We start from the raw sequence: 16,625 nt of genomic DNA on the forward strand, positions 1-16,625 counted from the left end.
CTGATGGTGAACTGTTTTCATAAAACCTTGAAAAACACTACAAACTATGCCTTAAGTATCAATCAGTGGTGAGTAAATGCAGTTTACTCACCTTTTTTTCATTTTCTTTGTGGGACAGTTTATCCACCTTTTGCGGAAAAATGCATTGAAGTATAGGGAGCGCTACTTTTTTTCTCTGCTACCCGGCGATCAGTTTACCCACTTTTTTTTTTACCACTACATCACTGATTTCAATGAGTGGATGTGGTCTGCAGCTCGAGATATATTATACTGTACGTGCATCCTCACTAGGGATGTAAGAGGTAGATCAAAGGAGCTCATTGGGAAGTGGAAGAGTGCTTTGAAGAATGTGTACTGCTGCCTTGCTGTATGAGAATAGGAAAATATGGATTTCATAATTGATATAGAGGGAACATTTTGTTGAAAAGCTGGACCCTTTCTGTGTTATTTTGTAGCTCATTGCCTTTACCATATGAGGGACTTCTTACCTACACTTCTTGGAGGATCATTCGCCTATGTTGAGGTATAATGTAGTGTCTCATTGCAGGCAGACAAATGTAAGAATGTATGTGCATGTAGGAATACACTAATTAAGCTGATTGAAGATGTTGCCACACAGGGAAGATAGGTTTCCTTGCCGCAGCCAGGTGGTGGCAACATAACCTTTTGTGTTTAAGATGTTTAGAAAGATTCTAATCAGGGCACAGGCTCATTTCTGAAAAAGACAGGCAAACCAATATATATTAAAGTAAATGTAGTAGCAGCATGCTATTCAATGGTTTGTTGTGAAGTACAACATAAGTATTAATCATCCTGCTGACCACACTTGTGCAACTGGGCTGGCTAGCTTGTTGTGTTGATATTCATGCAAAGGACTTCGGATTCCTTGCGTCAATCGAATCTTAGTTGCAATACTGTGAAAAGCTGCTTCAGTTTCTACGCCTGAGCTGAGCAATCTATCGAGAGGAAGAAGTTTGATCAAATGAAAATAATGAATGATTTATGGCTGATATAACACTTCACGTGACCAATGGTGAACATACCAAAGAAACATGCTACAATGCCACACAGTCATTAGTGCAATTAAGTAGTAATGATCCTGTAATATTTTATTTCAGGTAGAAATGAAATGTGCTCTGTGTTAATGCTTTTGACCTGTTTGCAATGTTTCAGTTTCAATTAAGATGCAATGGTGGTTCAGTGTTTACTTAATGTAGATTTGAAGAAGAGATTTAATATTTTTTCTGTGTATGCAATATTCAAGAATATTCTGATTTATCTTTTTCAAGAATATACCCAATGATTTATTGTCCTCTTATTCAACAGTATACATTGATTCCATGTCTAAAGCATAAGATTGTTGGTAAAGTTTCTCATTATTTGATCTGATGAAAAATGTAAAAAAAAAATCGCTCACTATTTTGAAGCTTTACGTAACCTGTTCTTGCAAAATTCACCCTCTTGCAGGATGTGCAAATTGCATGTGTTTTACATGTAATTAGTGTACATGAATGAGGGTGTGTAACAAAATGTTGTCTCAATTAGAACGGAGTAATATTAGAGAGCTCCGGGGCAATACGTTTTGTTATTCAATATATTATTTTCTTGTCTTCTCTGTGGAACTGTTAATTGGTTCCTCACAAGTTCTTATTATTGTGTCAACATGAGATATTGGCATAACTTTTTTTTTGTTGGCAAGTCTTAAAAAAAAAAGAGGAAACAAATGCTTTCTATGATCTTTGAGAAAGAAAATTGGAACTAGGTGAAGGATGTAGATACAGGAACGTTTAACTATTGTATCAAATACCCGTCTCATTATTATTATTGGACTCCCGAGTGGCGCAGCATCTCGGTCACTACGGTACCTGGTTCAAATCCAGGCTGTATCACATCTGGCCGTGATTGGGAGTCCCATAGGGCGGTGCACAATTGGCCCAGCGTCGTCCGGGTTTGGCCGGAGTAGGCCGTCATTGTAAATAAAAATGTATTCTTAACTGACTTGCCTAGTTAAAGGTTAAATAAAAAATAAAAATTACCCTGATACTGAATTGAATTAAACAGGATGTTGAACAATCAAAATCATTGTCATTCCACCTGTTTGATTAAGTAACAAAAAAGAGGTGCATTCTGCATTCTCCCATACTTTACTAAAGAGCACACTGCATTCGCACATACTTTACTAAAGAGCACACTGCATTCGCACATACTTTACTAAAGAGCACACTGCATTCGCACATACTTTACTAAAGAGCACACTGCATTCGCACATACTTTACTAAAGAGCACACTGCATTCGCACATACTTTACTAAAGAGCACACTGCATTCGCACATACTTTACTAAAGAGCACACTGCATTCGCACATACTTTACTAAAGAGCACACTGCATTCGCACATACTTTACTAAAGAGCACACTGCATTCGCACATACTTTACTAAAGAGCACACTGCATTCGCACATACTTTACTAAAGAGCACACTGCATTCGCACATACTTTACTAAAGAGCACACTGCATTCGCACATACTTTACTAAAGAGCACACTGCATTCGCACATACTTTAAAAATGTAATATCAACACAATAGTGGAATAGGATACATATGTCAGCAACATTTACACATCCAGTATTTAGTTTTGGCTCAGTGGGAATTATTACTGATTCACAGGCATATGGTCACTGGTAACAAAGTGTTTGTAAATTTATAAAGACCTGGGGATATCTTGGCACTGAATATGAACAAGGGTAGCTGGAATCAGTAAGAATTCTGCAGTATTTCTCCAGGGATGTTTGAGGTAGACAACAATGTGGGAATGCTCTTTGATACAGTATGAATGAGTCAGAGGCCAGTAGTTTGTCTTAAAGATTTTCTACCTCCTCTAACTTGTGATCGATTATCAAGTCATGACCCTGAAATTTGAAGTAGCCCAAGAACTTCTTCTTTTGAAGCATCAGTGGAAACCACAGAATATTGTCAACCCACATTTGACCGAAGGGTATCTTATCCGAGTCGAACCACTGCGGCCTCATCTCTAGAAGAGAAAAGGTATAAGTTAGTGAACTTCGTCAGACAGTCTAAAATCTCCATAAAAACGCATGTAGTATAGGACCGCAGTTTTTTCCAGGAAAACTATGGGGTCTATGATTATAGCCTATTGGGCTATGAGTTCATCCTGGTCACAAACCTGGCCCTAAATAGAATGCATGAGATTGAGAATGAATATCATCTGACTCTGTTGGCTCCCCGTTGTAGTTGTCAGCTCGGAAAACATGGGCATCAAGCAGCTCTGTTTCTCTGATGAATTCAAATTTGATATTTCCAATCTTATCAAGTGCATCCACTGTGAGGCCACTTTCCTCCTGCAGTTCTCTGGAAGAAACAAACCGTTTGTAAGTAGAGAGAAAGCAGCAGGAAAGTGTGTCGCTTTCAGACCAGAGTAGGAAAAAGTAGATAGTAGGCCTCAGACAACAGGCAACAATCAGACCATGCCTACTGTAACATCACAATATGACATTTATGGGGGTATGTAGTATCAGATGCTGCCCAGTGCTGAAATCTGTTAACATGATTTTACATGCAAATTGTTAAACCAAACTGTAGGGAAACCTTTCAAAACATCTACCGAGGACTGCAACCAATCTCACTGCCTGGTAGCCTCTTCAATAGTCTCCCCAGGTTGGACTTTGCCACCAAACCCATTCCACTTCCCTGCTCTGAACCCTCTCTTCTTCATGCCCAGCAGCACCCGTCCAGGCTGCACCACCAGCACCAGGGTCAGCAGCTTGTTGGTAAACATTGTACTGTAATATACATAATCAGTGTGTAATAATCAGTAGACCACAATCCATGGATGACCTCACTCTCTTGGTTGCATCGAAGCTACAGTATCTCTAGAGATGACACATTGCAGATTATTGAGAAGCATTCTGTCATGTTATTTTCTGCCAAAACACTATTGTAAGAGTTCTGGTATGCAAGACATCACAGCAGTGCACAGCAGCAAACTTAAACTAGTAGCCTTTTATTGCATTCTTCAAGTAGACGAGAAGTAAAACTCCATGCAAGTATCTTGCCTTTATAGCAACTTTTAGGTTGTCAATCTAGTCCTTAAATGGTTTTCCTAGATTCGAGTTATCCAGAATGAATAACGAATTTCTCCAGTCCCGCGTTGACAATGGCAAGGCCTGCCATGTGATCATATTCAATGAGTCGGGCACTGATCTGTAACATTCGACATTGATAAAAACAGGGATAAAATTGGTCGTTTTAGTTAAAGATCTGTGAAAATGTGTTACCCTCAAATATTGTCGACTGGAAACAGAAGTATAATGCCAAACCATTTTTTTTTTTTATCCATAGCTGGTGATAGCAGTTGCTGTAGTATTACGGTAACCTATTTAATTACACATCCTCATATAATTTAACACGTTTGAAAACAAAATAATTGCCACGCGTTATAACCTCTCCACAACAAGTAGATCTGCGCAGATTATGTGCATCATTGACGTTCTCGGACAGATTAATTAGCTGCGCTCAATTTAGCTCGCGCGGCGCGCCGGGTTGGCGGATCACGTATGATTCTAATGTCGCCCTGCAGGACTACCGGGAGACCTAATTCGCGGAGTCGGCTGTCTTTGACTAAATCGAGTGTGTCCAACAAACTCACGTGATCAGGAAGTGCAACTACAAATTCGAACGAAATGCTGTCTGCCAGCAGCATTAGCACAGATTAGGACATCTTTGCCATTACATTTAGCTACATAATGTGGTACTCAGTGTTACAAAAATCATATCTACATACCTCTGTACATCTCCTAAAAAAGGCTGCGCATAATCTGAAAGGAAAGAGTACTGCCGATCAGCGTTGGATAGTTCGGCAGTTTAATGACCCCTTTGTGAAGGCTGCCCCTTTGCACATCTACCGGTGTAGAAGCGCCTTCAAACTGCTGGAGATTGATGACAAATACAAACTTTTAAAACCTGGATTCAACGTACTAGATTGTGGTGCTGCACCGGGTGCTTGGAGCCAGATAGCTGTTCACAGGGTCAACTCAACTGGGGCTAGTGAGTACATCTTGTATTTACCCAACTGGCAGATTAACACATGACATGTTATAATTAACCTACCAGCCAGGCCAAATATATATTTTCCTGCATCTGACATGTTCTGACTGACATGTTTATTTGCATTTATTTATCTAACCTTTATTTTATCAGGGAGTCATACTGAGACCAAGGTCTCTTTTACAGATGAGCCCTGAATTACATAAACTACAGAAAATACACACAATAGAAATAAATAAATACAAGCAGAAAGAACAACATGCTCATAAAAAACAAACCCATTCATCAGTAATAAGGTCCTCAATCAGCCTTCTGAATTGCCCCAGAGACACCAAAACATCACAGTTAAGAACATTTTGAAGATTGTTCCACAAATAAGTTGCAAGAAAGGTAAATCAGCTTTTAGTTACTTTCCAGAGTTAACCATCCTTGAGACTGGGTGTGGTAACTCCTAAGTCTAAAGTTTAGTCAAGATGTTAAGTACAGTGGGACTTTTTGTAAACGGGCTTTATAAATGAAAACACAGCAATGTGACATCAGAGGGACAACCAACTTTCTGGTAGAGAATGAAGTGATGAGTAGTAAAATTGTTGCCCGTAATAAAGCATAGTGCGCTATGATAAACTGCATCTAACGGCTTTAATGAAGTGGCAGCTGCGTTCATATAGATGATGTCGCCATAGTCTAAGACCGATAGGAACGTCAACTGAAGAATCTGCTTTCTACTATTTAGCGAGAGGCAGGACCTATTTCTATAGAAGAAGCCCATTATATTTCTATAGAAGAAGCCCATTACATTTCTATAGAGGAAGCCCATTACATTTCTATAGAAGAAGCCCATTATATTTCTATAGAGGAAGCCCATTATATTTCTATAGAGGAAGCCCATTATATTTCTATAGAGGAAGCCCATTACATTTCTATAGAAGAAGCCCATTACATTTCTATAGAAGAAGCCCATTACATTTCTATAGAGGAAGCCCATTACATTTCTATAGAAGAAGCCCATTACATTTCTATAGAAGAAGCCCATTATATTTCTATAGAAGAAGCCCATTATATTTCTATAGAGGAAGCCCATTATATTTCTATAGAGGAAGCCCATTATATTTCTATAGAGGAAGCCCATTATATTTCTATAGAGGAAGCCCATTATATTTCTATAGAAGAAGCCCATTACATTTCTATAGAGGAAGCCCATTACATTTCTATAGAGGAAGCCCATTACATTTCTATAGAAGAAGCCCATTATATTTCTATAGAAGAAGCCCATTACATTTCTATAGAAGAAGCCCATTACAATTCTATAGAAGAAGCCCATTATATTTCTATAGAAGAAGCCTATTATATTTCTATAGAAGAAGCCCATTACATTTCTATAGAAGAAGCCCATTACAATTCTATAGAAGAAGCCCATTATATTTCTATAGAGGAAGCCCATTATATTTCTATAGAGGAAGCCCATTACATTTCTATAGAGGAAGCCCATTACATTTCTATAGAGGAAGCCCATTACATTTCTATAGAAGAAGCCCATTACATTTCTATAGAGGAAGCCCATTATATTTCTATAGAGGAAGCCCATTACATTTCTATAGAAGAAGCCCATTACATTTCTATAGAAGAAGCCCATTATATTTCTATAGAGGAAGCCCATTATATTTCTATAGAGGAAGCCCATTATATTTCTATAGAGGAAGCCCATTACATTTCTATAGAAGAAGCCCATTACATTTCTATAGAAGAAGCCCATTATATTTCTATAGAGGAAGCCCATTATATTTCTATAGAGGAAATTTTTTACAGGCGAGTCGATATTGTTAATGTAAAAAGTACAGGACCCAGAATCGACCCCTATGGTACACCTTTCGTAATATCCAGGAAACCTGATTTAACACTGTCAGTAGATACACATTGAGTTCTATCTGTCAAGTAATTTCTAAACCAGTTACATTCAGCCTGGTCTAGACCACTTGAGGAAAGCCTCTGAATTAGCAGTGAATTATCAACAGTATCAAACGGTCAATGAAGAGGGCAGCTCAATGTTGCCTTTTATCCATACAGTTAATCACATCATTTATAACTAGAGATGCAGCAGAGATAGTGCTATGACCTGGTCTAAAACCCGACTGATGCACATTTAGAATACATTTCAGAGATGTAGTTCTTAGCTGAGAATTAATCAAGGATTCTAATATTTTAGCTAGGCAAGAAAGTTTTTAGAAATAGGCTGATAATTATTTAGGTCACAAGGGTCCCCACCTTTGTGAAGGGGTAGTACATGGGCCGTCTTCCAAACCTTGGGGATAGTACCAGATATAATCGTCAGGTTAAACAAATGGGTTAATGATTCAGCTATCGGGGGCAGAGAGCTGCAGCAAAAATGGATCAAGCATATCAGCCCAATCTTAAGCAAGGCATCTAGCACATCACAGATAGTACATTTAAAAAAAATTTAAACAAAGATTCACTAGGGGTGCGTTCATAAATTCACTCTGGATTGCCAGAGAGAGCTCAGAGTGCGCTCTGGGCGTTCATAAATTCAGAGGGTTGTCTGTTTGTAAATTCAGAGCGTTTCGCTCTCGGAGCATTCAGAGTGCACACTGGACGCTCTGGCTGAGGAGTAGGGTTGATCCGAGTGTTCTGACCTCACAACGGCAGTCAAGCACCCAAGCTCACTGGCTAAAGTTAGCTAGCTACTTCCAGGCATAAATGAGAGAACACACTTCACCATTTTTCTCACCCTAGCAGAGCTGGTTAGGCTGTTTTCATGTTATTCTGAGTTTTGGTGACTAACTGTGCTGCTGGCAAAAAATTTAAATACAACTTTTTGCTGAGGTTTACTGACACCGGCCATATTCAACGGGTGTTGAGCGTTCGAAAATTAATCAGTTATTCTGCTCTCTGGCACACTCAGACAAGAGTGGTCTGAAATCGTAGTAGATCCAACTCAGGGTCAGGAATACAGGAGCTGGTGGCTAAATCAGAGTAGAACATGTCCCAGAAACAAAGAACAATCCCAGAAACAAATAACTGTGTATTCTGGTTTATGGGCACATATACAACCAGGAGCAAAACTTTATTGGGAATATAAATATTTAAAGATTGGGACACCAGATTTGACATATATGGCCACTCCTCCCCCTTTCTGTAATATGTCACATCTAAATACATTATAATAATTTACTTCAATGTCTTTATCAGATACAGAACCATTTAACCATGTTTCCGAGAGAACCAGAATGTCAGGACACGAGTCCTGCACCCAAATGTCAATTGTGTCATTTTTTAAATCATACTTTGCACATTTAGGTACATTAGCCCAAGACCCCTACGGGATTTAAAGTCAGAGGGCGTATTCAGCTCAGTCCCATAAGAGCTAACAGGCACAGGGTCATCTGCAGCTATTTGTTGAGTGAGCTGAGACTTTGCCAAGGTCTCTGGCGAATCCACGTGAGAGCAGAGTAGACAGCATTTGACAGACCTCCCTCAAGTCGCTGGATGCAGTGGATAGGGGCGGGAACTGGGAGAGCAGTGTTGGCAGACCTCCCTCAAGTCGCTGGATGCAGTGGATAGGGGCGGGAACTGGGAGGGCAGTGTTGGCAGACCTCCCTCAAGTCGCTGGATACAGTGGATAGGGGCGGGAACTGGGAGGGCAGTGTTGGCAGAGCAGTCCACCCTGATGAAGCTCCCGCCAAAGGAGGCGGCTGCCAATGCTCCATTCTGGGTGTGCACAGGAGGCAGGAGTATCCCAGGCCCGTCCTGGGGATGGGAGTAGAGAGTGTAACCAAAACTAGCCTGGGAGGGAGGTTGTAAGGGGAATTGAAGAGGGTGGTGTGGAGGGCAGTGTGGCCGGCGATGCTCCAAACTCTGCATGGGGCCTCTTTGACTGGGTACGGCTTGGGCATAGCTCAGTGTATCTGCATGCAGTTCCTTCGGAGAGAAGTGGTAGAGGGTGGTGGGGGGGGGGCAGTGTTGCTGGCTGTTCTCCAATCTCTGTGAGGCGCCACCAGATGCAGGCCTAAAGGAGCGTCTGATTTGTCTCATGGAGCTGTTCTGTTGCTCATGTGAGGTGGACTGGCCACCCAGAGCAACATCCTTTAACATCCTGGCGAAGGTGGGGACTGCCTCTTTGTACAGTTGTACATTGTCTTAAAGACAGTCCAGGCTGATGGTGGGTCAGGTGTGCGTTGGGCCATAGCACACAGTCCCGAGAGAGGCTGGCATTTACCCTCTGGATGGTGGCAGGGTGGAAATCTCTCCTCTGGAGCAGGGTAGATATTACTATGTTCGCGAAGGGGAAGATGGTGGAGGCCCTTTCTATCACTCCCCTTAGTAATGTGGTCACCCGCTCCTGTTGGACACACAGGTCATTGGTCCCCGTGTGAATGAGGATATGGCTGGGGGAGACCAGCTGGGCCACAGTCAATATCTCCAAATCTCTCTCTGTTGTGGGGCACCATAACTTTGACACGTCTTTATTTGGGAAAAGTTCATTCTCTCATATAAACTTTCCATTTGAATCCATCATTAATATAATGTCTGTTTTTTTGTCAGGTCTATGGAGGATGGCAGGAGTGATTGGAGAATTACAGGCTGTGAGTTGGGGATGGAGTGGTCAGTTGGGTCAGTGCATTAGTTGGTTGGGTTGGTTGGTGGGTTCTGATTCAGCTGTTGTCCTGGTTTTTGTCGGACTCTTTGTAGAGTGGAGTGGTTGTGGCTGAAAAATTCCTGCCTGTAGCTCCTTCTGCAGGTCGTGCATGTGGCTGGTGTTGACTGTGCTGTGCAGTTCCTCTCTAAGTCTACACACTGGTTTTCCTCCTCAACATTATTCATTGCACACTGCAGCTCCCAACCTCATCCCTATGCTGAAGCACCAGGCTGATCTCCTCCTCTAGAAGATGCTGTGGTACTGCTGGTGTCACGCGTGAGAGATTCATGCTCAGGGCTGTGTCTGCTGCAGCCGAGGGAGGAAGAGCGACACTGGGGACTACATACTAGGGCACAGAGGGAGTGAAGGCTGTTGTAGGTAGTGACAGTGGAGAGGTTTTAAGTTTAGCAACAAGAGGTTTTATTTGGTCAAAGTAGTGGACAAATTGATCCAAACTGGCCTCCGAACCTTGAACCGTCTCAATGCTGTTATAATAAATATGAATGTTACTTTTGGGTGTGGAATCAATGTACAGTTGCCTCATTGTTCTCTTTTCTGACATTTTAAGTTCATTGTTGTTCTTGTGGCGAGCTGTGTGACAAGCATTAGGATCATCTGTAGAACATCAGTGTGACATCAGTGAAATTAATTGTCAAGGCTTGACAGTGTTATCTAATGTCCTTTTTAGCACAAGAAGCTGTGAAAATGAGTTATGACCGCAGTTCTACACGTCATGACCTCTTGCATGTTTTGTTACTTCCAGACGGAGAATTCCCCCGTGGCACTGTGGTTGGAATTGACCTTCTGCGTATAGCACCTCTAGATGGAGCTCACTTCCTGTCCAATCATGACATCACCGACCCAGTCACACATGCCAAGCTGCTTGAACTTCTCCCTGGTGCCCAGGCTCATGTCATCATGAGTGATATGGCACCCAATGCCAGTGGTTTCAAGGAGATGGACCATGAAAAACTCATCACAATGTCATTGTCATTGATTGACTTGGCTGAGAAGGTGTTGCAGACTGGTGGCTCTCTGATTTGTAAGTATTGGGACGGGGCATTGGCGCACCAGCTTCAGCAGAAGCTTTCAGCTGTGTTCCGTGACGTCAGGACAGTCAAACCAAAAGCCAGCCTAAAGGAGTCGTCAGAGTTGTTTTTCCTTGCCAGGTCGTACAGAAATAAAAAAGTCTGACTGTATATTTTATAATGTGTGTTGTAAGCTTTGTTCACCTGCAAAAGAAAGGCTTGAGCTGCTAAAGCACTTGAGGAGCCCCTCTATTTCTCCTTCCTGAATGTACTTTTTGTAAAAATCTAGTGTGCTATGATATCTTTACCCAACTCATTAAAATCGATGGCTATTCTACAATGATTTACATTAGTCAACATCTACAATTCTTGAAACATTCACTAAAATATTTTAGACACACTTTATAAGTACAAGTGACATCCATACCACATCTGTAAATCCAACAAGAAATTTGGATCAAGCATGCATCATTCATTTCTCACTCGAGCTGAAATATTTAGCCTACCAGAAGATGGCGCCCTTGAGGTATCAATAAGCCGTGCATTTGCAGGCCAATAATTTCTCCGTAGGGGCTGTTTTCATCTTTACCTACAGACAAGGTGATATCAACATCTATGGGCCAGAATGTATTGTATGTATCAAGCCCTTATCAGAGCCACCGTGTTCCTCAAGTAAATTTCTGTGCACGTCAGAACTATTATTGTTCCTTTGCCAGGCGTGTTTGAAGTATTACAAAGTACATTTGGTATTTGTTTGATAATAAATATTCCAGTTTGCCATTTGTAATGCTTATAATCTGTTTTGCCAGCCATGTAGTAACATGTAATCATTCTCTCATTTAGGGCTTATAAAGGGAAAACGGGCTGGATGAAAGAGCCATGGACAGCATGACTAATGAAATGGCTGATGCCACTGAAGCCGTGCATTATAAATAGTGTTGGTCTTCGCTCTCAGAGAGCGGGGATGTGCTCTTCAATACATCATCAGGCTGGCTTTTGAATGCTCTGCTTGAAATGATGTGATTTTGAATGATTTTTGCCAAGTGGACGGCCACTGATTGAGATTTCCCTCAGATACAGAGCTAAATACCTCGGGATGAAGGCCCACAGTAGTGTTGATTTGGCACTATTTACTTTGCCTGTTTGTCTCTCTCGTCACTGACTACTTTCTATAATTATATGGCTCTCAGGGTTTGAAAGTACTCTGCTGATTTTACCAGGAACAAAGAAACAAAAGTATCAGAACTGTGCAATGGACTGAACACAATTAAATGCGACGGGGACAAGAGAAACAGATACAAATGTCCCTTAAAATAGAGAATATGATGAAAATAAGCTCACCATAAAGATGCACATGGAAGGTTTCATATATCTGATGCCATACGTTGGTGAAGGGGCCCTGTCTCCATGACGATATTATAAACCTTCATACAATTAGCCAGTGAGCTGTGACTTTCAAGCCATCGATACCTCCCTGTTATCTCCTCAGTTATATAAGTGATCAGCAGCTAGATTGTAACGGGTTCATTGTTGGCGTATTGGGTTGCACATGACTTGTGTTACACAGTACATAGAACGAATAGTAATGTGGACATCAGCCTGCACAAATCAACCTCGTTTTAAACATTGTCTACATGGTATCGACCATTGAACTCTACCTTGAATCAGGTTTTTCAAATGCCTTGACTTTTCACAAATCATTGATGACCAAAGACACAAATAATGTCCAGTTAAATGCCTTAGAACAGACTGAATGAGCAAGGCATTTCTATTCAATACTCCTTCAACCTCACTGCCATAAATGAGACTAGCACCGGCTATACAAGTTCCACCATAGAGTGGTTTGGAGCCAGTCACCTTTACCATAAAGCATTGTGTGTAGCTAGGAGAGAACATAATAGATTACGTTGTACATTGTGTGAGCTGATATGCTGTCCAGATTTCTTTCCACCTCCGTGGTAACCTCAAGTTCGATTTGTTATTGCTGCTGACACAGAGGTCATTGTGGTACGATTAACCACAACACGTGTGAAGGTTTCACCTGCTCCAACAGGAAAGTGTGCAAGGAACTTCTGAAGTAAACTAGAAATGCTTAGAGGTGAAAAGTAAAGGCCTAGCACAATCGTACATTGTTTTGGCATTCCATGTTCCAATATTGGTGGATTGCCTTGGTAAGAAGATCCAGATCTTTCTCATAGCCTCTGTGTAGTTTAGGCTACCTTGTCTCTAATAATTTGCCCTTCCATTCTTGTCTTTGAAGAGTCCTCAATTTCCAGCTTCAGGGACATGTTGCGTTTCACCAGTTTCTGTAATGTAGTGTAAATCCACAATACAGGCAGTTGTGAAGTGCCTGGAGTTTTACCAGAGCGCTGATAGGGCTCTGGTAAATCGACCTGGCCGGGGTATCCTGGAATGACATTGACCTCATCCCGTCAGTAGAAGATGCCTGGTTATTCTTTAAAAGTGCCTTCCTCACCATCTTAAATAAGCATGCTCCATTCAAAAAATGTAGAACCAGGAATAGATATAGCCCTTGGTTCACTCCAGACCTGTCTGCCCTTGACGGCATAAAAACATCCTGTGGCGTTCTGCATTAGCATCGAATAGCCCCCGTGATATGCAGCTTTTCAGGGAAGTTAGGAACCAATATACATAGGCAGTTAGGAAAGCTAAGGCTAGCTTTTTCAAACAGAAATTTGCATCCTGTAGTACAAAGTCAAAAAAGTTCTGGGACACTGTAAAGTCCATGGAGAATAAGAGCACCTCCTCCCAGCTGCCCACTGTACTGAGGCTAGGAACACTGTCACCACCGATAAATCCACAATAATTGAGAATTTCAATAAGCATTTTTCTACGGCTGGCCATGCTTTCCACCTGGCTACCCCTACACCGGTCAACAGCCCTGCGCTACCCACAGCAACTCGCCCAAACCTCCCCCACTTATCCTTCACCCAAATCCAGATAGCTGATGTTCTGAAAGAGCAGCCAAATCTGGACCCCTACAAATCAGCCGGGCTAGGCAATCTGGGCCCTCTCTTTCTAAAATGATCTGCCGAAATTGTTGCAACCCCTATTACTAGCCTGTTCAACCTCTCTTTCGTATCGTCAGGGGATTCCCATAGATTGGAAAGCTGCTGCGGTCATCCCCCTCTTCAAAGGGGGAGACACTCTTGACCCAAACTGCTACAGACCTATATCTATTCTACCCTGCCTTTCTAAGGTCTTTGAAAGCCAAGTTAACAAACAGATTACCGACCATTTTGAATCTCACCGTACCTTCTCCGCTATGCAATCTGGTTTCAGAGCTGGTCATGGGTGCACCTCAGCCACGCTCAAGGTCCTAAACGATATCATAACCGCCATCGATAAGAGACATTACTGTGCAGCCGTATTCATCGACCTGGCTAAGGCTTTCGACTCTGTCAATCACAACATTCTTATTGGCAGACTCAACAGCCTTGGTTTTTCAAATGATTGCCTCGCTTGGTTCACCAACTACTTCTCCGATAGAGTTAAGTATGTCAAATCGGAGGGCCTGTTGTCCGGACCTCTGGCAGTCTCTATGGGGGTGCCGCAGGGTTCAATTCTCGGGCCGACTCTCTTCTCTGAATACATCAATGATGTCGCTCTTGCTGCTGGTGATTCTTTGATCCACCTCTACGCAGACGACACCATTCTGTATACCTCTGGCCCTTCTTTGGACACTGTGTTAACTAACCTCCAGATGAGCTTCAATGCCATACAACTCTCCTTCTGTGGCCTCCAACTGCTCTTAAATGCAAGTAAAACTAAATGCATGCTCTTCAACCGTTCGCTGCCCGCACCTGCCCACCCGTCCAGCATCACTACTCTGGACGGTTCTGACTTAGAATATGTGGACAACTACAAATACCTAGGTGTCTGGTTAGACTGTAAACTCTCCTTCCAGACTCACATTAAACATCTCAATCCAAAATTAAATCTAGAATCGGCTTCCTATTTCGCAACAAAGCATCCTTTACTCATGCTGCCAAACATACCCTCGTAAAACTGACCACCCTACCGATCCTCGACTTCGGCGATGTCATTTACAAAATAGCCTCCAACACTCTACTCAACAAATTGGATGCAGTCTATCACAGTGCCATCCGTTTTGTCACCAAAGCCCCATATACTACCCACCACTGTGACCTGTATGCTCTCATTGGTTGGCCCTCGCTTCATACTCGTCGCCAAACCCACTTGCTCCAGGTCATCTACAAGTCTCTGCTAGGTAGTCCCACCTTATCTCAGCTCACTGGTCACCATAGCAGCACCCACCCGTAGTACGCGCTCCAGCAGGTATATCTCACTGGTCACCCCCAAAGCCAATTCTTCCTTTGGCCGCCTCTCCTTCCAGTTCTCTGCTGCCAATGACTGGAACGACCTGCAAAAATCTCTGAAGCTGGAGACTCTTACCTCCCTCACTAGCTTTAAGCACCAGCTGTCAGAGCAGCTCACAGATAACTGCACCTGTAACATAGCTCATCTGTAAATAGCCCATCCAATCTACCTCATCCCCATACTGTATTTATTTATTTATTTATCTTGCTCCTTTGCACCCCAGTATCTCTACTTGCACATTCATCTTCTGTACACCCTACCATTCCAGTGTTTAATTGCTATATTGTAATTACTTCGCCTATTTATTGCCTTACCTCCCTTATCCTACCTCATTTGTACATGCTGTATATAGACTTTTCTACTGTATTGTTGATTGTATGTTTGTTTATTCCATGTGTAACTCTGTGTTGTTGTATGTGTCGAACTGCTTTGCTTTATCTTGGCCAGGTCACAGTTGCAAATGAGAACTTGTTCTCAACTAGCCTACCTGGTTAAATGAAGGTAAAATAAAAAATAGACCGCTTTACCTGCTGTTCATAGCGATGGGTTTAGTATACCAATTATAAGGCACGAGTTAATTGGGAATGATTTCAAATTCATAAATAAGGCGCGAGGGGGTGTGGTATATGGCCAATATACCATGGCTAAGGGCTGTTCTTAATAAAAGCTGGACAGTTTTATCTCAATCTCTTCATTCAAAGACTCAATCATGGACACTCTTCCTGACAGTTGTGGCTGCTTCGTATTATGTATTATTGTCTCTACCTTCTTGCCCTTTGTGCTGTTGTCTGTGCCCAGTAATGTTTGTACCATGTTTTGTGCTGCTACCATGTTGTGATTCTACCACGTTATGTTGTGTTGCTATCATGCTGTGTTGTCATGTGTTGCTGCCTTGCTATGTTGTTGTCTTAGGTCTCTCTTTATGTAGTGTTGTCTCTCTTTGTCGTGATGTGTGTTTTGTCCTATATTTTAATTTAAAATGTTTAATCCCAATTATAAAATTATGCACGATGCATTGACACAGCCCTTAGTCGTGCTATATTGGCCATATACCACAAACACCCGAGGTGCCTTATTGCTATTATAAACTGGTTACCAACGTAATTAGAGCAGTAAAAATAAATATTTTGTCATACCCGTGGTATATGATCTGATATACCACAGCTGTCAGGCAATCAGCATTCAGAGCTCAAACCTCCCAGTTTATAAATGGGCATTTTGCTATCTTTACAAACCCTGATGTAAAGATAGTCCTACTATTCAATAGATACACGGCACGACTTCTGATGGCAGCTTTTGTGTTCAGCCATCCCCAAGTATAATGTCTACCATCTGCTTTTCAGAATTGTACAGCCTTTACAAGTTGCAAAAGAATGAGATATGTAAGTATTTTATGGGTCACAACAAAAGATAACCTCTTAAATTCATATTCTTTTCAAATTATTTGAAAAATCAGACATTTTACTTTCAATTGGGGTTGTTCATACTAAATTGGTGAAACAAAACATCTTTATTTTAGC

General features: G+C 41.8%; 2 protein-coding genes across 2 annotated transcripts; one reads left to right on the top strand and one right to left on the bottom strand.

Annotated features, from left to right (window-relative positions):
- Positions 1-2,858: 2,858 nt before the first annotated feature.
- On the bottom strand, positions 2,859-3,796 carry LOC120034051 (7,8-dihydro-8-oxoguanine triphosphatase-like). Its single transcript, XM_038980458.1, has 3 exons — positions 3,645-3,796; positions 3,225-3,369; positions 2,859-3,032 (listed from the first exon to the last, which is right to left on the bottom strand). Exons 1-3 carry the CDS (start codon positions 3,794-3,796, stop codon positions 2,859-2,861), a joined length of 471 nt encoding a protein of 156 aa, XP_038836386.1.
- Positions 3,797-4,699: 903 nt separating this feature from the next.
- Positions 4,700-11,451, top strand: LOC120034407 (rRNA methyltransferase 2, mitochondrial-like). Its single transcript, XM_038980945.1, has 2 exons — positions 4,700-5,064; positions 10,479-11,451. Exons 1-2 carry the CDS (start codon positions 4,764-4,766, stop codon positions 10,907-10,909), a joined length of 732 nt encoding a protein of 243 aa, XP_038836873.1. The 5' UTR covers positions 4,700-4,763; the 3' UTR covers positions 10,910-11,451.
- The last annotated feature ends 5,174 nt before the right edge of the window (positions 11,452-16,625 follow it).

This window comes from Salvelinus namaycush, chromosome 41, assembly GCF_016432855.1.
Source record: "Salvelinus namaycush isolate Seneca chromosome 41, SaNama_1.0, whole genome shotgun sequence".
Classification (NCBI taxonomy): Eukaryota; Metazoa; Chordata; class Actinopteri; order Salmoniformes; family Salmonidae; genus Salvelinus; species Salvelinus namaycush.

Excerpts from the sequence above, each read along its gene's own strand:
- LOC120034051 (XM_038980458.1), bottom strand. The coding sequence starts at position 3,796 with ATGTTTACCAACAAGCTGCTGACCCTGGTGCTGGTGGTGCAGCCTGGA. Across the intron at positions 3,370-3,644 it reads ATTGAAGAGGCTACCAGGCA|AGAACTGCAGGAGGAAAGTG; the intron begins GTGAGATTGGTT and ends TGTTTCTTCCAG. Across the intron at positions 3,033-3,224 it reads GGGAGCCAACAGAGTCAGAT|GAGATGAGGCCGCAGTGGTT; the intron begins GATATTCATTCT and ends TTTTCTCTTCTA.
- LOC120034407 (XM_038980945.1), top strand. The coding sequence starts at position 4,764 with ATGTGGTACTCAGTGTTACAAAAATCATATCTACATACCTCTGTACAT. Across the intron at positions 5,065-10,478 it reads GGTCAACTCAACTGGGGCTA|ACGGAGAATTCCCCCGTGGC; the intron begins GTGAGTACATCT and ends TGTTACTTCCAG.